Here is a 26,355-nt window from a genome sequence, read left to right as displayed (position 1 = left end):
ACCTCACCTCAGAATTTCACTATGTGACCCTGAGTAGATCTTTTAACTTCGCTGCCTCAGGTGTATTACTATAGGTCCATTCTTAAAGTCCCTGCTGGCCATAAATCTATGATCCTATGCTCTTAGAACCTATATAGAACCATACAGTACTGGGGCGAAAGGAAACACAAGGACTACTGAGTCAGGCCCTCTTCAATTTACAGGTGAAGAAATGGAACAAAAAATCATAGATCTAGAACTGATATGGGCCTTGGAAACCATCTGATCCTCACACATTTCATCATTTTATAAAGGAGCTATATCCACTGTGATAACCAGTGTGTACACAGTGCTTTATATTCTTGACCTCATTTGATCTTCACAATAACCCTGTGAGGAAGCTGCTATCATCATACCATTTTACAGAAGAGGTAATTGGAGATAAAAGAGGTTAAGTGATTTGTCCAGGGTAATACAATTAGGAAGTGAGTCTGAGTTGGGATTTGAACCTGGGGGTTTCTGACTTCAAGTCCAGCTCTGTGGAAACAAAAGGCCAGCCTCTGTTCTTGAGGACCCTCTTGGCTTTTTTCCCCTTTTTTTTGAGAGGGGAAGGCAAAGCATTTGGGGTTAAGTGACTTGCCCAAGGTCACACAGCTAGTAGGTGTCAAGTGTCTGAGGCCAGATTTGAACCCAGGGAGGACCCTCCTGTTTGCTTGGCTTCTCCTAGCCATTTTCCAAATTTCCCCATAAGCCTTTTGAGAGCAGGATCTGAATATCATGCTACTTTTTATTGCCACTGCCTAGCACAGGGGCAGACACACAATGATGTTTAATTAGAATAATAGCGTTATGTGGATAAAGGGGAACTTAGAGAATAACCTGCTTGGGGGGAAAACTGAGGCTCAGGAAAATAAAGTGACTTATCCACAACTACATAACCAGAACCTATGTGTTCTGAAAGCCACACTGAGGAGAGCAGCTGGGAGGGGAAAGATGCTAATAGTGAAAAACGAATTATAGACCAGGCCATTAAAAATTAGCTGACCAGAAATGTAATATAGCATCGTAGACAGGGAGCCAGCTTTGGTGTCCAGAAGACCTGAGTTCCAATCCTAACATGGACATCTATTGGCTGCGTGACCCTGGGGAACTTACTTCACTTCTCAGAGACTCCAGGCAACCCTCTAAGACTATGCTGGTTATCCAGCAGGTACTGGTCTACCTGACAGGGAGAGCTTTCCATATCAGGCAAAAGCTATGCTATTGAAATGACAATTTGGGTTAAAAAAAAATAAAAGGGTACCCTCTGGGCTAGAATTCAGCAGGGTCATTGCTCTATGCGATATTTATACTCAGCTGGAGGCAAGTGAGAACTCTTTTCTGCCAGTTCCATACTTGCAGGGATTGCTTCACAATCACAAAATGACAGGCCTCGAATGAGACTGGAACAAAGCTAAAATAACCAAAAATGTTTCCAGAGATATGACAAAATATGAAGAAACAGACCCTGTCCCTGTCACTACTGAATTATAAGGATGACTCCATTGCTTTCATAAGAGGATCCCTGCAGTGCCTGATTAAAACAAATAAAATGTTTTTAAAAAAGGAAAGAAGAAAATCCTCACAGATGATCCCTAACAGCAGGACGTTAAACTAAATAACTTCCAGGTCTCTTCTCACTAAGACCCTATGAGTCTGTAACTTTTTAGAAAAGTTTTTAAACTGACTTGATACCTTATTTTTTAACTGTCAAAAGTTATAAAATTAACTGCTCCCACACCTGAGCTTTCCCCTCCAATATATCTGAAGGCTTTTATTAGTAGCATTATGAACAAAATGCCCAGGCAGCCTTCCTGAAGGTAGGAAACAAAAATTGCTCCCTGCAGGGATGAATGCAAACCTTCATGGCTCTTCTCAGCTCAGACACGTCATACATCACAGTGGGCATCATCATCCCCACAATCACTTTCTCGAAGTTCCCACTCAGTTCCGACTTCAAGTCATCGATCAAATCCTGCAGGAGCACAAAGAGTGGGGCAAATTTTAATTCAACAACCCCTCCAGGTTGCAGACAGCCTGCCTCTCAATAACAGATCTATGGGGAGAAATGAATGGAAAAAGCAGGGAGCACAAATTCTTTTCAAGAACACCCAGAACCCTCATGACAATAGCTCATATGCCTAGTCATAGAAAAGGCCCTGGTAAATGTGAAAAGGCCAAAATTATGCATACTATATTTATAGATTATAATGTATCAAAATTTTAAGGAACAGTAACATGAATAAAAGATAAGGCTACATAAAAATGAGGGGAAAACTTTAAAATTTAATAAACTTAAAGATATTTAACAAAGAACTAAACACTTAAATATAATTTAACTTAATTTAAAGATAATAACATTATTAATACTAGGTTTTGTTCTCATTAAAAAATAATGATGAAAGAAGAGAAAGAAAGAAAAAAGAAGGAAGGAAGGAAGGAAGGAAGGAAGGAAGGAAGGAAGGAAGGAAGGAAGGAAGGAAGGAAGGAAGGAAAAAAGAAAGAGAAAAAATCCATTTCATTTAATAGGAAAATAGAAGGGAAAGGGGGGAAAAGGAAAGGGGAAATTAGAGAAGGCAGGGATAAGTCTTAAGTAAAATAAACTCTAAGGACATATAAAAATATTTAGAGCTCTTTTTGAGGGAACAAAGGATGTGAATCTAAGAGAGTACTAATAAAGTGAGCAATGGCTGAGCAAATTATAGTATATAAATATGATGGTACTGAACTTTTATCAGAGTAATGACCAATCAGTATTCCAGAGGAATCTTGATGAAAGGTGCTACCCACCTTCTAATAGAAAGGCAAAGGATTCAGGATGCAAAATGAGACAAATTTATTTTTTGGACATTGCTAATGTGGAAATTTGTTTTGATTGACTATATGTGTGTGTAATGGGTTTTTGTTCTTTTAAAATACAACAAAACAGAAAATTATTAGCAAAAAAATTCAAAAACAGAGAAAGGAAAATACAAATCACCAAATTACAAACGGAAAAGGAGAAATCACAAAAAAAAAAATGCCCTCAAAATGACAATCAGGGATTTAAGTCAAAGTATTATAAATATTCATATTTATGCAAAATGAGCCAAATTTATTTTTTGGACATTGCTAATGTAGCAATTTGTTTTGATTGACTATATGTGTGTGTAATGGGTTTTGTTTTTCTTCTATTCTCAATGGGGGGAGGGGGAGCCTAATAACAAAAGAACGGGATGATTATTTATAGAAATTATAGTTTTTAAGAACTGCCAAAATTGCAACAGAAAGTAGATAACTAAAATAGATGAAACTCAGAGGAACACCAAGTTAACCATCATTGAATTATTCTGTAAAAAAAAAATGAATCAACACATTTACTCCAGATGGAATAAGAGGTAAACTTTTCCAGATTTTCAAAGATACATCCTTAAATTAATACAGATTATTCCTAAACACTGAATGGAATTAAAGGCTTTGTTAAAAAGTTGACATTTTTAATAAACCACATATGGTCTTAATTTTAAAACCTGGCAAAGATAATATTGGTGGGGAATCAATTTAGATCCTCATCTCATACCTTATCCCTTATTCAAGATCACTCAGACTATATATATACTTATGAGATAAGGAACATATACTAAAAAAAAAAAGGGAGAGGCATAATATTGAGTGAATAACCTTTGAATGTTTAGGACTTATTGATAAAACATTTATAATACAAGAAAAACTAGATTCTGCACATTCTGGGCAGATTAAAGGATTTAGAGTTGGAAAGAACCTAAGAGCTCACCTACTCTAATCTGACCATTCTACCTATTAGGAAACTGAGAACCAGACAGATTAAGTATGATAAAGCTGGAAAGGCACTGGATTTTGAATTGGAGGGTTTAGGTTCAAATCCTGACTCGACAATTTGCCATTGGTGTGACTTGGAACAAATCCCTTCATCTCTCCAGCCCCAAATTCCTTATCTATATAATGAGGAAATTAGATTAGATTCACTCTGAGGTCCCTTCCAGCTATAAATCTATGAAGTGACTTGTCCAAGGACACATTTGAAGCCTGGATCTTCTGACTTCAAATTCTAGGTTGTTCCCACCGTCCTTAAGCAACAGCCGCCCAAACATCACATTCCAGTGCATACCACTCTTGGAATGATAAAGAGCCCATGAAGAGGATTGGGCAGCTAGGTGACTTAGTGGAGGGAGTGCCAGCCCTGGAGTCAGGAGGACTTGAGTTCAAAGTTGGCCTCAGACACTTAGCAGCTGTGTGACCTTGGACAAGTCACTTAGTCCTGTTTGTCTCAGTTTCCTCATCTGTAAAATGAGACAACAAAACACTCCAGTATCTTTGCCAAGTAAACCCCAAATGGAGTCACAGAGAATGGGATACAACCAACTGATGGCAAAAAAAATCTGATGCAATTCTGATTCGAATCTGAAACATGGACACACAAGTCCAAAACAGGATGTAGGGAGGATCTGAAAGGCAGGGAACAATGGCTAATACTCTGGGTGTCACTAAAGGGAGGGACACTACAATGTAATTTAGACTAAGTATGAGTTAGAATGATGTCCCTAAGTAATAGTTTTTAAATGTCCATTTAAAACAAAGCATTTTAAAATTATTTTAGCCTTGACAATTAAATCACCTCTAGAAAAATCCAAATTGAGAGTGGCAGCAGAATATGACATCATCTCCCACATACAGCCACTATGAGAACCATGCTCAGAAAGCCCAGACTGCTCAAAGAGGGCACTCCCCTGGGGCAGCGTATGTGGTGAGGATGGCAGAGCTGATGATACCCAAAGTCAGCACTAGCCTTACACCATCAGAACCAAGGAGCCCTCAGAGCAGGTGAGATATTATAGAGAAAGACTATCAGCAGACAGAAACAGTCCATCAAAAACCAGCATCTCAAACTAGCAAAGGGAAATAGGCTCATTCATTCACTCGTTCGTTCGTTTGTTCGTTCGTTCATTTGTTCACTGAGAGTAAAGCAACCTTAGTGGTGTGGTCCAGAAAAGCCCCTGGTCTCCAGTGAGATTCCATTATCAGCCTAGCATGACAAACTCAGCTGTGACTTACCCTGCCAATGGTTGACTTATAAGCTATTTTTATTTCCTGGCGCTGTGACACACTACGGTAGGCAAGTACGTCAATGATGGCATCTTCGTCTGTACCTGAAGGAAAAAAGAACAGAGAGATTGTTGGCAGAGATAGAAGGTGTGGTAAGTACTGAACCCTGGTTCCTTATGGGCTCACTAAAGTTATAAAATTAAGTTTAGTGGGGCAAGTGGGGAAGTAGTGTTTCTGGTATAATAATCAACAGAATTACTGCTGGCCATCCTCTTTGCCTGGAAATCATCTTGTGAGGAAAAAATTTTAAAAGGGAGGGAAAAAGCTTCCCTATTGTAATTTCACCTTATTTCCTTGATTTCCTCTTTTGAAAGAACATCACCTATTGTCAATGAAATTGAACTCTATACTCATCAAACTTACAAAACTCATCAGAAGAAAACATGTACACTATAGACTGCTAGGGAAACTGCAGGATAGTGCAAATATTTTTAGAGAACAATATAACAATATACTACAAACATAAAAGAACCTAGCCCTACCTTTTGACCTAGCAATTCATTCATGGGAATATACCCTAAGAATATAATTAAAAGGGATGGCTAGGTGGCACAGTGAATAGAGCACCGGCCCTGGAGTCAGGAGGACCTGAGATTAAATCTGGCCTCAGACACTTAACACATACTAGCCATGTGACCTTGGGCAAGTCACTTAACCCCAATTGCCCTGATTTCCCCCCCCTCCAAAAAGTGCAAAAAAAAAAGTAATTAAAAAGAAAAACAATCCAACAATATAAATATATTCCTACCTCCATTATCTGTAACAATAAAGATTTTTATTTTGATTTAGACCTATGATTTTATGGTATAGAAAACTATGAATAAGGAAGTTTCTTCAAATGCAGAATAAAAACTTCTCTACAACTTACATAGTTTTAAAGATTGATAGGGGAAGTGAGAGGTTATATGTCAATACCAAAGATAGCTGGAAATAACCTAAACGTCCAGCATTTGGGAAAGAATGGAATGATCCCCAATAAAATATAATCCTTGAATCTTTGAGACCAAGGACTATTTCTTTTCTTTTTCTGTTGTATCCCCAGTGCCTAGCGTGAAATGAGTTACATAAAGAGTTATATAAAGAAATATGGAAGGCTAGAGGTAGTGTGTCCTCATCATGCAGAGGGCCCATCTCAAAAGTCAGAGAGACCTGGGCTCAAGGCACCTAGGTGACGCAGGGGACAGAGCACAGAGTGGGGAGTTAGAAAGATCTAAGTCCGAAGACAGCCTTGGACTCTTATTAGCTACAGGATCCTGGGAAAGTCCCTTCACCTCTGTCTGCCTCAGTTTCCTCAACTGAAAAATGGGGATAATAACAGTACCTACCTCATGGGGTTACTGTGAGGCTCAAATAAGATATCTGTAAAGCAATAAGCAATGTGCCGGGCATATAGTAGGCATTTAATAAACATGTATTCACTCTTTTCCTCCCCCCAAAAATAAACAAACTCACCATGTAACCCTGGGCAAATTATTTATTTAAATAGTGCCAAATATATTTTCATGCTGGTCATTTTAAAATGCTCTGGTAGGTTCCTATTTTAACACTTCAAGGATCTACAGCATCTAGTGTGTGGGCATTCCCCTCAGTGATACAGATTGCAGACCCTTAGACCATGTCTTCATGAACTGCCAGGTCCCCAAACCTATTCTTCACTCAGTGATGTGCCGTACCCTATGGGAAGCACTTTACACACTTAGCTAGGCCGCCCCATGGACCTACAAACTCAGGAGCAGCTTAATTTCCACATGCATAGTCTTCAAGAGCCCCTGGTCACCTCCATACCACAAGGGTCTGACTTAAGTTCATATTTCTTTTTTAATGGAAAATGAAAGTGTAAGCATGCCGCTGGAAGCAGTTTCCCTCAGTTCAAACTGTCTGTCAGGACTTAAATACAAAGAGTGGAGAGAGTTAGTTTAATACTTCCACCTCTTCTCCCTAAACCCCAACTCCCTCCAACTCTCTTGTGTCTCCTTTCTCTCCCTTTTTTATCTTAATTGACTTTTTATCACCCTTGCGTTGGGGGTTCAGGGCTGTTACGCTTCCAAATGCACCAGGAACCCTGTAGGGGAAGCACCTGAGCAGAAGTGTGTTATAATGGAAAACCTGCTGGATTGGCAGGCAGAGGCCATGGTTTCAGATTTAAGTTTGTGTATTTATTTGCTGCTTGTGTGATTTCCAATTGGCTGCTAAAGGAATTTTGCAAAGAACCCCTCTGATCATGTCTCTACTTCTCTCCAGCCACCACTCAGTGGCTTCCCATCACCTCCAGGATCATATAAAAACCCTCAGGCTTTTAAAACCTTTCAACAACCTGGTTCCTTCCTGCCTTTCCACCTCTCTTTGATTTTACCTCCTTCCATCAATTTCTAAAATTAGCCTAAACAGGCACATCTGCTGTTGACACGCCATCTCCCATCTGGGTCTCCCAGCTCCTGGTGCCTTCCCCTTTCATATAAATTTCTAGCCAGTCTATATATCTTATATGTATATATTTATTATCATGATGTTGCCCCCATCATGGGAGCTCCTTAAGGCAGATGCCATTTTTTGTTTGTCTGTTTTGTTTTGAACTTTTCTTTATTTCCACTGCTTGGCAGAATTCCTCTAACACAGTAAGAACTTAATAAATGCTTGTTGCCTGACTGATTGACTCTAGGCTCTGGCATATAATAGACACTTAACAGATACTCGCTGAATGAAGTCACTGCCTTTCTCTGGGTCTTAGTTTCCTCACCTGTAAAATGAGTGTGCCAGACTAAATGATCTGGAAGGTTTCCTTTAGCTCTAAATCAAATGATTTGGGATTTGGGACTGTAGTGTATGTGTGTATGTGTGTGTGTGTATACACACACACACACACACATACATATACACACATACTATAGTACTAAATCCCAAATAGTTTGATATACATATGCATGTATGTATATACGTACATACAATGTGATCCTTCTTCTCTGGAAAGCAAAAAAGGAAAGGAAACACCGAACGTAAACCTTACAATCTTGGAAGGATTCAAAGTAAGCTCCATGAGGGTAGGGATTGTTTTTGTTTTTTTCCCTTGTATTCCTAGCCCTTAGCAAGGTTCCTGGTACACAGTAAGCATTTAATAAATGCCTGTTGATTAAGTTATTGATTGCAAGTCATTTTCCTTTACTCACTGTCTTTAACAAAGCCACACATAACTTTTTTCACATCAATATTTCAATATTTTTAGTAAGGAATTACTTGACAGAAAGAAGTGTTAAGGGAACTAGATTTAAGCTCCCACTAATAATTATAAGTGGGGCAGCAAGGTGGGGCAGTGGACAGATCACTGAGCCTGGAGTCAGGAAGACCTGATTTCAAATATGGTCTCGGATATTTACAAGCTTGTGTGACCAGGGCAAGTCATTTAATCCTGTTTGCCTCAGTTTCCTCATCTGTAAAATGAGTTGGAGAAAGAAATGGCAAACTACTCCAATATCTTTGCCAAAAAAAACTCCAAATAGGGTCATGAAGAGTTGGACACAATTGAATGATAACAATAATTATGAATCCTGAGCTAGTCACTGGATTTAGTTTTTTGTTAACAGGGGTGAAAATCCTAAGGATTACTGATACTTGATTTTGCATAAGGGTTCCATATATTTTCATAATTTCCCACCCCTTGATCTGTCAAAATCCCCAATTTTAGAATGAAATTATCAGGGAAGAAGGAGGGAAAGTGTGTAGAAAAGAAACAGGATACCCAAATTACAACCTGTGTGACCTTGGATCCTTATCCTCTGGGGGCATCAGTTCCTCATCTCTCAAACTAGGAGGTTGTCTAAATGACTTCTGGGGTCCTTTTCAGTTCTAAAATTATGTTCCTATGAATTTCGACAGGATGTATGTCACATTCAACCTCAAACCAAAGTGCTGTTCATGAAGAAGATTAAGGAACTGGGGATGATTAACCTGGAGAAAAGAAGATTTAGAAGGGACCTAATAGGCAGCTTCAAGAATCTGAAGGGCTGTCAATCAGAAACAAGCTCAGACTGGCTCTGTTTGGCCCCAGATAATAGAATCTGGGGCATTATGTGGAAATAGCAAAAAGCCAAATTTAGTCTTCATTTCAGTAAAAATTTCACAACAATTAGAGCATGCTGAAATAGAACTGGTTGTTTTATGAGGTAACCGGCTCTCCTTCATTAGATGTCTTCAAGGCAAGGCTGGATGACCAACCACATGTTAGAATGTTGTAGAGGGAATGAGGTTAAGAGTGAGGATCACGGATTTACAACTGGAAGGAACCTTAATATGTAAAATTATGGGGTTAGAATACATGGCCTCTGGGGTCCCCTCCAGTGCTACATCTATGATTCTATGATCTAGTCCAACCTTGCTCATCTTGGAAGTGAGGAAAGTGGGGTCCATGGCATTTAAATGTTTGGCTCAGCATCATACAAGAAGTAAGCGGCAGCTATGACAAATGCAGGTCCTCTGACCAAATGCAAATCCAATTTTCTTTCCTCTGCATGCCCTTCCAACTCTTGAGGCCCTGTGAATTTTGCATGTATTTTGCTTAATACCCATTTGCATCTGCTTTCATGAAAAGAATCACCCACCTGGCTGGCACTCCTCCCAGGTCTTTCTATCTATGGCTATGATAGGGCTGACCTATTGTCCAACTTCTGAAGGTTGGATTGTTCTGCACTTGGAAATTTAGATGGACCTGCTGATTCATATCCATTGCTGAACACAGCAAATCTTTTATTTCATTTAAGTTGAAGGAAAAAGGAGGAAAAGTGGTGTAGATACAAATTAAATAGAATGCTCTAATCAGAAATAGGTATTTGCTCATTTTTAATAATAATAATAACATTTAAATAGCACTTTGTCTTACAGTATTATAGGATTTGAAGGCAGTTAGGGGATACCATAGTGCACAGAATGCCAGGCCTGGAGTCAGGCCGACTTATCTTCCTGAGTTCAAATCTAGTCTCAGACATTTGTTAGAGAATTTAGTCCTGCCTGAGTTTCCTTATGTGTAAAATGAGCTAGAGAAGGAAATGGCAAATCACTCCAGTATCTTTACCGAGAAAACCCCAAATGGGATCATGAGGAGTTGGACACAATTGAACAATGATGATAATTATGAATCCTGAGCTAATCACTAGATTTATTTAGTTTTTTGTTAATAGGGGTGAAAATCTTAAGGGTTACTGATAATTGATTTTGCATAAGCACTCCATATGTTTTCATAATTTCCCACCCCTCCATCTACCCAAAATCCCCAATTTTAGAATGAAATTATCAGGGGAAGAAAGAGGGAAAGTGTGGAGAAAAGAAATAGGATACCCAAATCACAACTTGTGTCACTTAACCCTGTTTGCCTCAGTTTCCTCATCTGTAAAGTGAGCTGGAGATGGAAAGGGCAAATCCAGTATCTTTGCCAAGAAAACCCCAAATGGGATCACAAAGAGTCAGACATAACTGAAAAACAAGTGAACAACATCAACATTATAGGATTTAGATCTGAAAGGGAGGTTAGACATCATTTAGTCCAATTCCTTCATTGTACAGGAAAGAACTAAGGCTCCAAAGAGAAGTGACTTCCTCAAGGTCACACAGGATATATATAAGTGACAGGTAACATTTTAAACTCTAACTCTAAGCCAGAGGGAGCTCTTTCCACTGTACACTACACTTCCTCTCATGTCTCGTCTGGTTAAAATTCTACTCTAAGATGATCATAGATAATCTCTAGAGGCTCCCTCAAGTGCAAGACCTATGTCCTGCTTGAGCCCACCTCTTTTTCTGCTGGACATGCAGCAGCGGGGTGGCACAGCAGACAGAGTGATGGGGTTGAAGTCGGAAGACCTGAGTTTAAATTCTACTTCTGACGCTATAACCCCGAGCAAATCACTTAATCCCCCTACGTCTCAGTTTCCTCATCTGTAAAATTGGAGTGATAACAGCACCTACTTACTAGAGTAGTTGTGAGGATAAAATGAGACACTATTTGGAAAGCTTTGCACATTTTTTAGTGTTATATAAATGCTATCATCATCATCATCAATCAACCCACCAACTCCACATACTTTGGATATAATGCATCTATCTCTCCAAGGCTCCCAATAGGAGAGCCATGTGCCGTTTTTTACCTTCACTCACACACAGTCTAATACTCTGACAGCTATCTATCCCATACTGATTCTCTACACATATCTATACTGACTTTGCAACTAACTGCCTATTTTTACATAATATTTCATGCAAAATTCTAATTAACCCCACAATGGCATCATCAATTCTATAGGTCTACCACCAAAATGGGGACAACACAGAAATTACATCCTATACAACATATACATATAGAAAAGCTGTAATAGAAATTTTCTGCAATTACAATCAAATTTTGAGGAACAGTAGTGTAGAGGATATGGAGTTGACTTTAGGAGTCAAAAAGACCAAGGTTCTGGTCTAATACATATTGGCTATGTGACGTGGGTCAAGTGACAACATCTCCCTGCCTCTAGGAATCAAGAGTTTTTTGTATCCTGGACCTATTTGGCAGTCTGGCAAAATCTATGAATCGCTTCTCAGAATAATGTCTTTTTTAAATTCATAATTATAAGAAGTGTTAAATTTTAGTTATAGATTTGTGAAAATAAAGAAGTATTTTTTACCCAAAGAACATGGACCCCTGAAATCTGTCCACTGATCTTCCAAGGGGTTCTGAGGACTCAAGGTTAAGAACCTTGTAGAGCAGATTCTGTAATCTGTGTTGGGAGGGGATAGTCCTCAAGAGCTCCCACAACTCCAGTACCCTCCAATCCACCAAAGAAATCTTGAAATAATTTTTAAAAATTTGGGAGGGGAGGGGACCAGGTAGGAATAGAGGTTGTCCTTTTGAAAAGAATTTTTCCCTAAAGCAATTATTCCCAACCCTATTTGTTTTGCAAAGTCTAAATTTGTATATATTGGTCCATCTTAAAGGTTCACCTGGATTGCCAAAGGAGACACAGTTTCTATTTTAGAAGCATTAAGTTACCACAGGATTTTGGTTGCTTGCAAAACATGAATTTATATAACTCTACATAACTATGTCATCCATTTGATAGGCCATCTACTTACCAAATCCTTTCATGGCCTTCCTCAGTTTCTGGGCATCTTCAGCTGCATTAAATCCTGAGGCAGGCTTCACAGAACCTCCTTTTCCTGCCTAAATATACAGAAAGTCAAGTAACTTAGAGAGAACAATGTCTGAACAACAGTGGTTTTTTACATACAGTGGGTAAAGTAAGATCAGCCCCCAAAGTAAGCTAATATAATAAGCAAGTGTCATCTGTCCTGACTGAAGTTCATAAGAATTCTCATGCAGGGAGTGGGATAGACCATTTGTAGGAATAGTTCCTCAGTTAATCCATCCTTTCCTGTAATTTAAGAAGCTATGTTTCACTTGGTGATGATGGTAAGGCATGAGTTCTACATTTCAAGTCAGGAAAGACAGAGTCAAATTTCACCTTAGACATTTGCTACGTACATGGCTTTGGGCAGGTCACTTTACCTGAGCCTCACTTTCCACCATCTGTTAAATGGGGAGAAAGTAATAGCACCTACTTCATAGGGTTGTTGTAAAATGGGAACAGCCAGGTAGCACAGCAAGTAAGAGCACCGGCCCCAGAGTCGGGATGACCTGGGGATCGAATCCCGGGCTCAGACACTCAGCACCACACCCAGAAACACCTGGCCGTGTAACCTTGAGCAAGTTACTTAACCCCAATTGCTTAGGGGCGGTCAGGTGGCTCAGTAAGTAAGAGCACCGGTCCCAGTGTCGGGATGACCTGGGGATCAAATCCAGGCTCTGATACTTAGCACCACACCCAGAAATAACTGTCCGTGTAACCTTGAGCAAGTTACTTAACCCCAACTGCTTAAAAAAAAAAGTTATGTAAAATGAATAACTGTTCTTATTATTAATACAAGGAAATGTGGATAAAGCATCATCATGAAGATGGCTTAATGAGTTTTTGAGGTGATGGGCAAAACAATCTTTAAAAACTTTATTTTGGGTTTGGGACAGCTAGGTGGTGCAGTGAATAGAGCACCGGCCCTGGAGTCAGGAGGACCTGGGTTCAAATCCGACTTCAGACACTTAACACAAAAACTTAACCCCAACTGCCCTCCCAAAAAAAAAGCAAAAAACAAAACCAACTTTATTTCCTGGCAAATGTTGGAAAAAGCGTGGGAAAACTGCGACACTAATGCATTGCTGGTGAAGTTGCGAACTGATCCAAACATTTTGGAGAACAATTTGAAATCATGACCAAAGGGCATATAGCTGGCATCTACATCTGTGGTTCTATGATCTAGTCCAAACCTGCTCATCTTAAAAATGAGGAAAGTGAGGTCCATGGCATTTAAATATTTGGCTCAGGGTCACACAAAACTATCTACAGTTATATGAAAAAATGCCCTAAATCACTCTTGATTAGAAAAACACAAATCAAAACAGCTCTGAGGTACCACATCATACCATTCAGATTGGCTAAGATGACAAAAGGGAAATGATAAATGTTGGAAAATTAGAAACTAATCTATTTTTGGTGGAGTTATGAACTGATCCAACCATTTCTGGAGAGCAATTTGGAACTGGGCCCAAAGGGCCATAAAACTGTGCATACCCTTTGACCCAGCAATACCACTTCTAGGTTTGTGTCCCAAAGAGATCATTAAAGTGGGAAAAAGGTGGCGGCTAGGTGGCGCAGTGAATAGAGCACTGGCCCTGGAGTCAGGAAGACCTGAGTTCAAATACAGCCTCAGACACTTAACACAAAAACTAGCTATGTGACCTTGGGCAAGTTACTTAAACCCAATTGCTCTGCCTTCCCCCCTCCAAAAAGCAAAAATAATAATGAAATAAAATAAAATGGGAAAAGGATCCACGTGTATAAAAATATTTATAGCAGCTCTTTTTGTGGTGGCCAAGAATTGGAAATTGAAGGGATGCTCATCAATTGGGGAATGGCTGAATGAGCTATGGTATATGAATGTAATGAAATAACATTGTGCTATAAGAAATGATGAGCAGACACAGATTTCAGAAAAACCTGGAAAGACTTACACGGAATGATATTGAGTGAAGTGAGCAGAACCAGGAGAACATTGTTTGTACTAACAGTAAAATTGTGCAATGATCGACTATGATAGATTTAGCTCTTTTCAGTAATACAATGATCCAAGTCAATTCCAACAGATTCATGATGGAAAATGCTCTCCACATCCAGAGAAAGAACCATAGAGTCTGAATGCAGATCCAAGCACACTATTTTCACTTTGTTTTTCCTTTTCCCGGTTTTCCCCTTTTGTTGTCATTCTTCTTTCACAGCATGACTAACATGGAAATATGTTTAACATGACTGCACATGTATAACCTATATCAGATTGCTTACTGTCTTGGGGAAGGGAGGGACGAGAAAAATTTGGAACTCAAAATCTTGTAAAAAATTAATGCTGCAAACTATCTTTACATGTAATTGGAAAAAAATAAAATACAATTTACAACAACAAACCTTTATTTCCATAATTAGCAGGGCCCCTTTCCCTTTCATTCCTTTGGCTGGGGGACCAGAGTTGATTACTTACAAGGTAATGATTGCTTTAAAAAGTTTGGCTGCTTTTTAAAAAAATGATATCAAAGACTTCTTTCTAATCTGAGACTGAATTAGAGTGCACAAAACTGCCTTTTGAACTCAAGTAACTCTCCAAAATGAACATCACAAGATTAAAGCCTGACTGAAGCACTTCACTCTTCTTTGGAGTCTGGGGAAAAGACGGAGCTAGACCAGGAATACGTTGTAGAGGGTGAACTAGGAGTCAATCTATCTAGCCTTAAAAATAAAAACCTATGAGGGGGGGGAAACCACTAAGGCTGGTTGGCTGGAGCAATGAGATTCCAATTGTTTCCTGAAATGGGCAAGTCTTTATCTGGATAGCAGTCACTTCTCAGTTCAACCTCTCAGAATCCTTACCTTTCTTCAAGGCTCAATTCAGGGGTCACTTCCTACTGAAAGCTTTTGCTGTTTACCCAGGTTCCCTCTGCAGATTTTGCTTTGTCTTTACTTGGCTGTGCATATGTTGTTTTTTCCCAGGAGAATGAAAGCTCTGTGAGAACGGAAGCAATTTCATTTTTTCTTGCCTAGTGCCCTCCATGGCCCAGAGGAAGTGTTTTGAAGAATGTCTGTTGAATTGCTAACCTGCTAATTGGGGATGGGAGAAATGGGCAATAAGAGAATTCCACAGTCCCAGCCAACTCTGATCCTATTTTCCTAGGAGGCTACCCTGGAGCTTCCACTAGATGCTGTTGATGAATAAATATAAAATGCAGAGAAAATTCAGATGGCTCTTAGGGAGCAGAGAGGTGGAGAGAGCATTGGACCTTAAGTCAGGAAGAGTTTCCCCTCAGATAATTATTAGCTATGTGACCCTGGACATGTCAACCTCTGCCTCAGTGTCCTCATCTGTAAAATGAAAGTAATAATAACACCTGCCTCCTGGCTCGTTGTGAGGATCAAATGAGATAATATTTGGAAAGTGTTTTGCAAACCTTAAAGTGCTATATAAATGTTAGTATTGAAAGTTATGCTGACTCTGTGATCCATTGTTCCCGACCTGCTTGTTAATCAGCATTGGGGGAAGGTGCCACCCAAATCCTTGATGTTTGTCCCATAATCAAGTTACCTCCCTACCTGTAGTAGGTACCTTTAAATTGTCTCATACTTGCTACCTTGCAAAGGCACTGAGATGCAAAGACCCAATCTCTTTTGCTAAGGTAGACTTATTTGAATTGTCTTTATCTCATTGCCAATAAAGCTGGTGCCACCTTGAATCCACTGCTGATCTCCAGAGATCAATCCATCAAATTGACATACTTGTGATAGCCCAAACAAAGAATGTTTCTTTCAACACTCGCTATTATTATATTATTATTTTTTGTTCCAGAGGGATTAGGGACAAAAAGTTTGTCCTTATGGTTGTTGGCCTTCATTCTCAAAGAGTACCAAAATGATATCATTATGTTTGAGTCAAGTTATAGTGTGTCTGACTGACGGATCAGACCAATACAAGCTCAGAATGCTCTACCACAGATTGGGCACAAATAGCCCCTGTGAACATTTGGGAACTTGTGCATCTCACATTTCTTTTGAGCTACTTCAATCCTACTTTGCTCACAGAGCATGGCATCTTCTCTGATGTGGGCACGCCATGCTGAGCCAGTGTCTCCCATGTCACACAATCAATTCCAAAGTTCTGAAGGGGGACCTTGAGCGTGTCCTTGCATTGCTTCTTCTGAATAATGTTTGGTATTTGAATAACATGGCCAGTCCATCAGAGCTGTCCTCTCTGCAGTAGAGTTTGAATGCCTGTCAGTTTAGTTAGTATGAAAGGACCTTAATGCCTGGTATCTTATTCTGCCAGGTGATCTTCCTAAAACAATTACCTTTAAGCATATGCATTGTTTCTGAGATTTTAATTCCTAAAATCTAGTGCTGGGAGGAGCCTTTAAAGTCATCTGATCCAACTCCATCATCAGACAGATAAGAAAAAAGACAGTCAAAGAGGGTACAAGGCTTGGCTACAGTAACACAGGCAAAAAGGAGTACAGATGGGATTCAAACTTCAGTCCTATCCCTGCAGGATCATCATTCTATCCTCTGTGCCATTCTGTTTCCTTCATTAACACAGTCTTGCTTCAACTCAAGGCAGTTGGGAAATGGTAAGAGAAGGAAGTGGACTTCTGGAAGTTATCTGGAGCCCATGAAGGTGTCTGGATAGAGGACTGCCAACTCCTGCAGAGCAGAATTAGGTGCCTCAAATCACAAAATCCATATCATTTAAAACTGGCACATTTTATAGGTGAAGAAACTGAGGCCCAGAGAGAACAAGGAATGTGCCCAAGACCACCAGCAGAGCCAGAATTCAAGATCATCTGTTATTTCTCTACTTTCAAAATCCACACGAGGGATCACTCTAGTCGGAGGGCAGGTCTGGGAACTAAGTAGGGAAGACAAAAAAGGCTTAGATTCTTCAGAGGTTTCAGCCCTCAAAGAGGCTACAATTTAGAGGAAGCTAAGACATTAATAATAATAATGAAAAGTGGAAGGATCCAAGTGCCTAGAGAGGCACAGACAAGGTGCAATTAAGGGTCATATAAAGGCGAGAACCTGGCTGGGGGTGAGTAGAGGTGAATTAGGGAAGGTTCAATTAATAGGAAAGACAGAATTTAAGCCTAAACTTCCAACGACAAAAAGGATTTCAACAAATAGAGATTAGGGGAAAAGAATTTCGTGGTTTGAGCAAAGGCAAGTAGTTAGTTCAGTATGCCATGAGCATACAGTGGTTTAAAGTAGAATAAAGTACGGATAGAAAGGAAAGTGGATAGAAAGGTAAGCAAGGGCTAGGAATAGTAATAATGACAACAATAAATTTTGTTATTAGTATCAGGCCTAGAAAAGACCATGCAGGCTTTCTAGACAAACTCCCTCATTTTACATACCAGGAAACCGATTCTCAGGGAAGTTTAAATGACTTGCCCAGGGTCAAACCAGCATCAGAGTCGGAATTTGATGGGCAGTCCTCTCCAGAGCCAGTTTAAGGCATAATACCACATTTTTAAAGAGCTTTAAATTTTACTGAATTCTTCATGTATGTTGGGGGGCAAATCAGCCCCTCAACAACCCTGTGTAGAAGGTAGTACAGGTACCCTCAATCCTATTTTAGAGATGAGATAACAGGCTTGGGAATTAAGTGACTTGTCCCAGAACAAAGAGCTGATAATAATCAGAGGCAGGATTCCAACTGAGGTCTTCTTGAATAGACTTTTGGATTTTATTCAGTAGATAACAGGGAATCGTCCTTTGTGTTCTACAATGCACATTCAAAAGATCATTGTGGATGTGAAGGAGGCTAAGTTGTCCACTTTGCTGTACCTAAGCCTTCTACTCTGAGAACTGAACTTTTCAGAACTCCAAGGCACTAATCTCCAGCCCTGATAATCAGACTACAGAGTCAAGGGGATCTTTATGAGGGACAGAAAAAGAAAAACAAGAGATTACAACTCCCTATCTTCAAAAGACAGCCTCCCCAGTCCCCTCCCTACTATAGAGCCCCTGGGAGACTATCTCCTCTCAGCTTATCACCTGAGGACATCTGGGATGTTCCAAGAATTGGGGAGCAGCAGGGGTGACCTCTGACTTACCATGGCCAATGACTCTAGAGAAGGATCACTGTTGGATTTTTCCAAGCAGATGTTTCTCTGTAATAAAACAAACAAGAAATGACTATGATAAGGGAAAATCAATCAGCATAGGTAACTCATAGATTGCATTTGTTGACAAGGGAGACAGGTACCTCCTGACTCCACAAGGAAGTATGACAACCACTTCTGCCCACACCTTCATTTGAAGGTCCTTGGACTCCTTAGCCACAGATGGGATACACAGATGGGACAGGGGCTATAACTAAACAAAGACTGCAACATAATAGAACCATAGATTATCAGTATCAGGCCTGGAAGAACCTTAGAGGTGCTCTAGTCCAGGAGTGGGGAGCCACATGTGGCCTTCTAGGTCATTGGGTGCAGCCTTTTGACTGAGTCCAAGTTTTACAGAACAAATTCTTTTATTAAGAAGATTTGTTCTATGAGTTTGGATTCCATCAAAGGGCTGTACTTAAGGACCTAGAGGGCCACATGTGGCCTCAGCAACACAGGTTCCCCACCCCTTCAAGTCTAGTCCAATGCCTCCATTTTAAACTGAAACTCATGGGGGAAGTGACTTGCTCAAGGTCATAAAGCAAGAGAGCTATAAAACTAGTACTTGAAGCCAAAGCTAGTATTTGAACCTGTCTTCTGTCTTCAATACCTGGGCTCTTTGCATTTCATGGAACTAGAGAAAGATACTCAACGTTCAGAGGTATGAAGAATAGGATGAGATTTTTACAAAATGTTTTTGAGTACGATGACTGTTTCAGCTTCATACAAGTAAAATGCTGAACAATATTTACCACTATCATTTTGGTGACGTGAACTCATCAGTCCTTTCTAAGCATTGCTTTCTTCTCAAATCAAGCAAATTGTGTGGATCACATGATCCAGACCACAAAACAACATATCAATTTAGGATGGCCCTTTGAATGCCGAGTTTGGAGTCACAGGAGCTGTGTTCAAATCCTGCCTCTCCCTCTTCGTACCTGAGTGACCTTAGTCAAGTTACCTAATTTTCTGCTCTAGGCTGCACTGGACTCTCCTCCCAGATTTGGTAAGTCTATCCAGATTCCTTTTTATGTATTATCTCCCCCTAATTAGAATCTAAGCTCCTTGAGGGCAGGGACAGGTTTTCTTTCAGTTTATATATGTATTCCCAAGAGTTCAGCACAGTGTCAGGTACATGCTTTTGTTATTGTTGTTCAGTCATTTTCAACATTCATTTCCACATGACCTTGAGTTCCAAATTTTAGTCCAGCCAGACCCTTCGTGACCCCTTTTGGGGGAAATTACTTGGCAAGGATACTAGAGTGGTTTGAGATTTCCTTCTCTACCTCATTTGACAAATGAGGAAACTAAGGAAAACAGGGTTAAGTGACTTGCCCAGGGTCACACAACCACTGAGTGTCCAAGACTGGATTTGAACTCAGGTCTTCCCGACTCCAGGGCCAGCCACTCTATCTACTGCTTCACCTAGCTGCCTTGACTTGAGTCTTAGCTTTGTCTATGTCACGAGACAACAGAGCATAATAACTCACATTAATATGGGGCTTTAAGTCTGCCGGTCAATAATTATTGTTAAAGTATCTGCTATGTGCCAGACACTGTGCTGAGGGATACGAAGAAAGAAAAAAGACAGTCCCTGCTCTCAAAGAGCTCACAGTCTAACAGGGGAGACAACATAAAAACAACCGTGCATGAATGAGCTAGCCACCGGAGAGCCTGGAGACAATCCATGAAGGAAAGGCACCAGAACTGAGGGGTTTGGGAAGGGCTCCCTAGAAAGGGGGATTTTAGCCGGGGCTCGAAAGAAGCCAGGAAGGCAGGAGGCAGAGATGAGGAGAGAGCACCTTCCAGGGGTGGGGGGCAGACAAGCCAGTGAGAATGCCTGTAGTCGGGAGATGGAGTTCTTGTGTTAGGAACAACAAGCAGGCTGATGTTAATAGATGACGCAGTACACAGCAGGACATAAAGTGTAAGAAGGCTGGGAAGGTAAGTAGAGTCAGGTTATGCACGCCAAGTAGAAGGTTTTATATATAAACATATAATCCTAGACGTGATAGGGAGCCATAAGGGCTTATCAAACGGGGGGATGATACGGTTAGACTGCACTTTGGCAGATGGATAAAGGACGGCCTGGAACCGGGAGAGACAAGTGCCCGGGAAACCAACCAACAGAGATTCTTCTGATAGTCCAGGGCTACGGTGATGAGCATCTAGGCCAGAGGACCCTCTGAAGGGCAACAGACTGGACACAGGGGATGTGGAGTTGGAAATGACACTCTCTTCACTGTTAGGACACTGATCCTGTCAGGTCAGTAGTATTTCACTATCTCCATTTTCCAGAATTTATTTATCTATTTTTAGTTTTCAACATTCATTTCCACATGATTTTGAGTTCCAAATTTTCTCCCCCCACCCCAAGATGGCAAGCATACTGATTACTCCTTCCCACAGTCTGCCCTCCCTTCTATCCCCCCATTCCTCCCCTTACCCCCTTACCCCTTACTTCCTTGTAGGGCAAGATAGATTTCTATCCCCCACTGCCTGTATATCTTATCACTATCACCATTTTACTGATAAGTGAGGAAGCAAATGTAACCTGCCCACAGTTCTCCAGTTAATAAATGTCAGACCTTTGAACTTGAACCTTGATGACAAAACTCTCTATCTCACAGGATTCCTGTGGGAAACAAATGAGATCCCAGTTAACTGCAAGGCATTAATCCAACAGAAGGTGTGGCGGGCGGCAGAATCTCTATTTGTCTAGCTCAACTGATAAGGTACTTCAGTTAGAGAACTTAGTTTTGGGAAGGGAAGTTGGACGTCACAGGTATCATAGACTTGTTAAGAAGTTATTGATTATTAGACTATGCCAGTAAAAGCATATGCTTAATGAGATCATTATGTACAGTAACAGCAGTACTGTATGATCATCTGTGAATGATTTACTATTATGATCTAGGACAATTAAAAAAAGTGTATGATGAAAAATGCTATCCACTTCCAGAGAAAGAACTGATAGTCTGAATGCAGATGGAAGCATCCTTTTTTGCTTTCTTTCTTTCTCTTTTTCTCTTTTTTGGGGGGTTGTGGTGGTAGTGTCTTGTGTTCTCTTTTGCAACACGGCTAAATTGGAAATGTTTTGTGTGACTGCACGTGTATAATCTATATCAAAATGTGTGCCTTCTTAAGGAGGGAAAAAAGGAGGGAGAGAAGGAATTTAGAGCTAAAAAATTATGAAAAACATGTTAAAAATTTTTACATGTAATTGAGAAAATAAAATAAGAACATTCTTAGAAAAAAAGGATGGAATGGGAAGTAGAATACCATAGAACATCAATAGTGCTTTAAGGTTCATAAAGTATTCTACAGATGTTATTTCATTTAATCTTCACAACAACCCTGAGAGGTAGGTGCTATTGTTATTCCCATTTTACAGAAAGAGCAATTGAGGCTGAGACAGTTTAAGTGACTTGCCCAAGGCCACACTAGTAACAAACACCTGGGCTGTTTTGAACTCGGGTCTTCTTGACTCAAGGTCCAGTACTCTATCCACTTAGCCACCTAATAGGATTTACTGTTGAGTAATTTCACAAACCAGGGGAAGGAAGCAAGTTGGAGACAAATGGGCCAGAACAATGGAGAAATAGAACCAATATGGTGGTGGGAGAATATATTACACACCACCTGAACCACAGGAAAAAAATAGATAATGAGTTTTGGAAACAGATCACAAAATTAACACAGAGACTAGAAATAGCAGGGATTGGGGATTTCCAACTATCTGAACAAATGTTAGAGTTCTGTAATTACTAAAAGCAGAATTACTGATCATTCTTTTTTTTTTTTTTAAGCAATTGGGGTTAAGCAACTTGCTCAAGGTTACACAGCCAGTTGATTCTGGGTGTGGTGCTAAGTATCTGAGCCCAGATTCGATCCCAGGTCTCCCGACACTGGGGCCGGTGCTCTTACTCGCTGAGCCACTTGGCCGCCCCTGTCTGATAATTCTTAAGGTACCTTGATGATAATTCATTTTTCAAAATGTTGATGAGTCAAGTGACAAAGGACCTGATTCCAACCAGTGAGGAAGAAGTGGTTGCCAAAGTAGTCACGATGAGCACTGAGGAAGGCGAATACGTACAACATCTGAGGATTCTTTATTAGACCGGGAGGGCAAACTTGGGCCCATTTCCTATGTTTTGGAAAGCAGATTACAAAGGGTTAAAAGAAAGGCTATGGAAGGATCCCATGGCCTAGAATCCTATGAGGGAAGTAGGTTCAAAAAAGATGTGGCTATTCTTAGAAACAAAATTCTGAGGACACAAAAACAAGTGATTACAGTAAGTAGGAAACAGGGGAAGGGTCTAAGGAGACCAATGTGGACGTGCAACCAACTTGGATTTTTTTTTTCAAGACATAAATGGGAATGAAAAGAAGACTAAAGGACATCTAAATGCAGATAAGATACAATGCCCTCTCTGGGTCCCAGAGGACAAATGATGACACATACTTTGTTCCTCCTGACAGACAGGCGGAACACTAAAGCAAAGTCATTCAGTCCATCCGGAATCATTTATTAAGGGCTAAGTACCAAGGGTTGTGCTAAGTACTAAGGATATAAGCACTGGCTCAAATCTAGTCTCAAACTCTTGCTTAGCTGTATGTTCTTGGGTAAGTCACTTAACCTCCATTTACCTCAGTTTCCTCAACTGTAAAATGGGATTAATAATAGCACCTGCCTGCCGGATTATTGTGAAGTTTAAATGACATCATAACTGCAAAGTGCTTAGCACAGCACCTAGCACACAGTAGATGCTATTATAAATACTAGCTATGATTATTGTTATTATTCAAATATAGCCCTTACCCTTCAGGAGGATACATTCTAATAGGAAAAATGCTGTCTATGTTGTCAGCAGTCCCAGGGTTAACTGTTTTTCTCGTTCTAAGGGAGGGTTCTTTGGGAACTCTATAAAAAACACACGATATCCATAAAAGAAAAAAAACAAAATGAGACACATACAAGATCAAAGCACAGGTAGATAAAGAGGGTCAATGAGTGGAGAGGAAAGAGCACCACATTTAGAGTCAGAGCCCTGGCTTTAAACCACAGCTCTCATTACTTCTCTCCCCTGGGTCCCCAGCTGGGCTCCTCACCTCTACAGTGAGAAGAAGGCTGGACTAGGTAACAGCTAAGATCCTTTTAGCTTCCAGTGATTCTCTGAGTAACTGAATAATCCTGTGTGAATTAATTTAGGAATGATCGGGTCTGGAAAGAACGAAGGCCTCTGACAAAGGCTAAGGCCAAAACTTTTCTGCTGGTTAGTCCCTAACAATCAAAGGTGTTGGCTTATATTCTGCTTGGTTTTCTCACCCCCAAATCCCTCTCACACCATGATCTCGGTTCCGGGCCATCTTCCCCAAACTATTTTCTCCCCTTTGATTAACTCAACCTTTTCATTCTATGTTCACAGGACTTTCATCATCTTCTTAAGTTTTCCTCAGCTGTTTCATTAAATATAAGCCTCCTTCAATCTACTAAGGTACCCAGAATGTATTTCTAGATACACTCTATAGGAATCAGATTTGCTAGATATGGACCCACATTTCAGTTTTAACTGGTGGCACTCCCAGACACCCAGGTGATGGCTCTCATTTTGCTTCCACAGACCCATGGAGCTTTCATACAATTTATATCTTAAAACTGATCTAGCAAATACAGCACCCTGTCTTGTAACTCACTAATGTCCTCATTCAATTCTGCAAATGTTTATTAAATGCACACTCTGTTACCCGGGAAACAAAGACCAAAAAAAGGAAACTAGATTCCTGCCTTCAAGAAACCTATATTCTGGTAGGAAAGAGGGACTGGGCAGGAAGAGTATATTATTTATTAGGATTATCTGTATTATTCCCTGGCAGTGATCATATCTAACCTATAATTTCTATTTCCTCCAGTGTCAGCACTGTATATTCTGCTCATTGGTAGTAAATACAATAGGTATTTAATAAATATTTATTAATTTAATTTCAAGCATAACTAATCCCTGTTGCTAGCCCTTTAACCTGAATTATCTCATTATACAATGAGTTAATGCTTCTCATTAGTGCAGGTGACCAGAAAGCAATGCAGAGACACATGGTGGGCATATGTGGGTACAGCGTGTTACCAATGATGACTTGTGCACCATCGTGTTTCATCAAGAAAAGGTCCAGTCAGAAGTGGGAGGTGGGCCAATCATGGAGCAAGAGTAAGAGATGACAGATGGGCAGGCCGAGTGCTGCACAGGCCCCCTTGGAAACACACCAAGAGCCCAGAAAGGCCCTCATTTGTCAGGCAGATCCTCTGGAAGGATGTATGGGAGATCGTGGATAAAAACGGCACATGAAGATACAAAGCTATTGATGGTTTGTAATCTCTAATGACTGAGGAACCATTCACGTATTAGTGAGATCACATCACGTCTACTGAAGTAATGAAAAACTATGTGAGGAGGCAGCCTTGGCCCAGGGGAAAGAGGGCTGGTTTGGGAAGTGGAGGATGTGGGTTTGAATCCTAGCGCTGACACGTATCCTTGGGCAAGTACTTAATGTCCCAATTTCTTCATGTAAAATGAAGGCTGTACTAGACAGCATCTGGGGTCCTTTACAGCTCCTAATCTGTGAGCCTAGAAAATATTTTACCCAAGGGAAAACATGCCTCATATTTAGACACTGCTTCCTTCTAGCCAAGAAATTTATTTGGAAACTTGGAGAGAAAGCCACCTAAAATCATTAGGGAAAAGTGCACTCTACAAATCCATATATGAAAAGTCAATGTCCTGACATGGGGTGGGGACAAACTAGTGCCCTTAATGCCAGACTGCTATCTGAACAGACTAAAGGACTCAAAACAGAGAAAGATATCCTTTGCCTCTTTAATTGTCTAAATAAAAGCTTCATGAGGAAGGTCAACACGGCACAGTGAGCAGAGTGCTAAACTAAAGAGTCAAAGGTTCAAATCCCGCCAGATACTTACTAGTTGTGTGACCCTTACTAGTTATGTGATCCTTATAAGTAAAATGGGGAATGGGAAGAGGTTGGACTCAGTCGTCTCTAAGGACCTTTCCAGCCCTAAATTCATGATGCTATGACTATGACAAACCAATATTCTTATCCTTGTCTTCTTATACAACCTGCTCTGTTTGTAAAACTCTTTCTAACTTGGATGCAACCTTTCCAATCTTACTATACAATATTTCCCTCTACTCACTCAGTTAAACTGATTTTTCTAGCTCTTCCTAATAAAGGATTCTCAATTTTTCCTTTCCGTGCCTTTGCCCAGACTGTGTCCCCCATGTCCGGAAAGCATGCCTTCCCTCTGCCTCTAATAAGTAACCCTAAATCCCTTCTTCAGCTCAAGTACCATCTTCTACATGCGGACCTTTCTGGTTCCCCCTGAAGCAGGCAGTGCCCTCCTCACTTTCCAGAATTACCTTTAATTTACTCTGTATATAACTATATATACTTTGTATATAACTATAACATGATGTCCATCCTGATAAAAATAAGATCCTTGAAGTGTTTCATTTTTCTTTCCATCCCTAGAACATAACAGAGTCCCTAGAACATTATAGGCCTTTTATAAATGCTTACTGATTGTCAGACTGAGCCTAGCAGAGGGCCTTAAACACAGTAGGTGCATAACAGATGTTTCTCAAATGAAATCAAGCAAGGACTGTTCTTTGTTTTTGTTTTTGGCTTTGTATTCCCAGAGCCTCACACTGTCAATATGTGGCAAAGGCACAGTACAATGGGTCAGTCACCTCTCATCCTGAATTGAGTCAGGAGATGAGAAAATCAAATTAATTCTATTTTGTAATTGATTCTATTCTGTACCAACCACTGACATTTTATATAACTGCTTAAGTCATTTTTCGTTATCTTTGAGTTAAATTCAGAAGTTCATAGGTTCAGAAATTCAGAGCATCGGTCCTAGA

At 40.2% G+C, this 26,355-nt stretch overlaps 1 protein-coding gene across 3 annotated transcripts in view; it reads right to left on the bottom strand.

Annotated features, from left to right (window-relative positions):
* Positions 1-26,355, bottom strand: part of ANXA4 (annexin A4) — a 63,333-nt gene that overhangs the window by 19,666 nt on the left and 17,312 nt on the right. For 2 of the 3 annotated variants that reach the window (XM_069068907.1, XM_069068904.1), the window contains exons 2-5: positions 18,368-18,424; positions 12,244-12,331; positions 5,089-5,183; positions 1,880-1,993 (exon numbers count right to left, since the gene is read on the bottom strand). In XM_069068907.1, coding sequence (XP_068925008.1) covers positions 1,880-1,993; positions 5,089-5,183; positions 12,244-12,331; positions 18,368-18,370 — 300 coding nt within the window. In that variant the 5' untranslated portion in view covers positions 18,371-18,424. Of the gene's footprint in view, positions 1-1,879; positions 1,994-5,088; positions 5,184-12,243; positions 12,332-18,367; positions 18,425-21,009; positions 21,057-26,355 lie in introns of those variants that run through there. The other variant, XM_069068906.1, reaches the window with a different exon arrangement.

The sequence above is a fragment of the Petaurus breviceps genome, unplaced genomic scaffold (assembly GCF_028583685.1).
Source record: "Petaurus breviceps papuanus isolate PSGF00001 unplaced genomic scaffold, PetGlider_PUasm1.0 90775, whole genome shotgun sequence".
NCBI lineage: Eukaryota > Metazoa > Chordata > Mammalia > Diprotodontia > Petauridae > Petaurus > Petaurus breviceps.
Note: the sequence above shows the minus strand (reverse complement) of the source record. Positions and strands in the feature narration are given on the sequence as shown.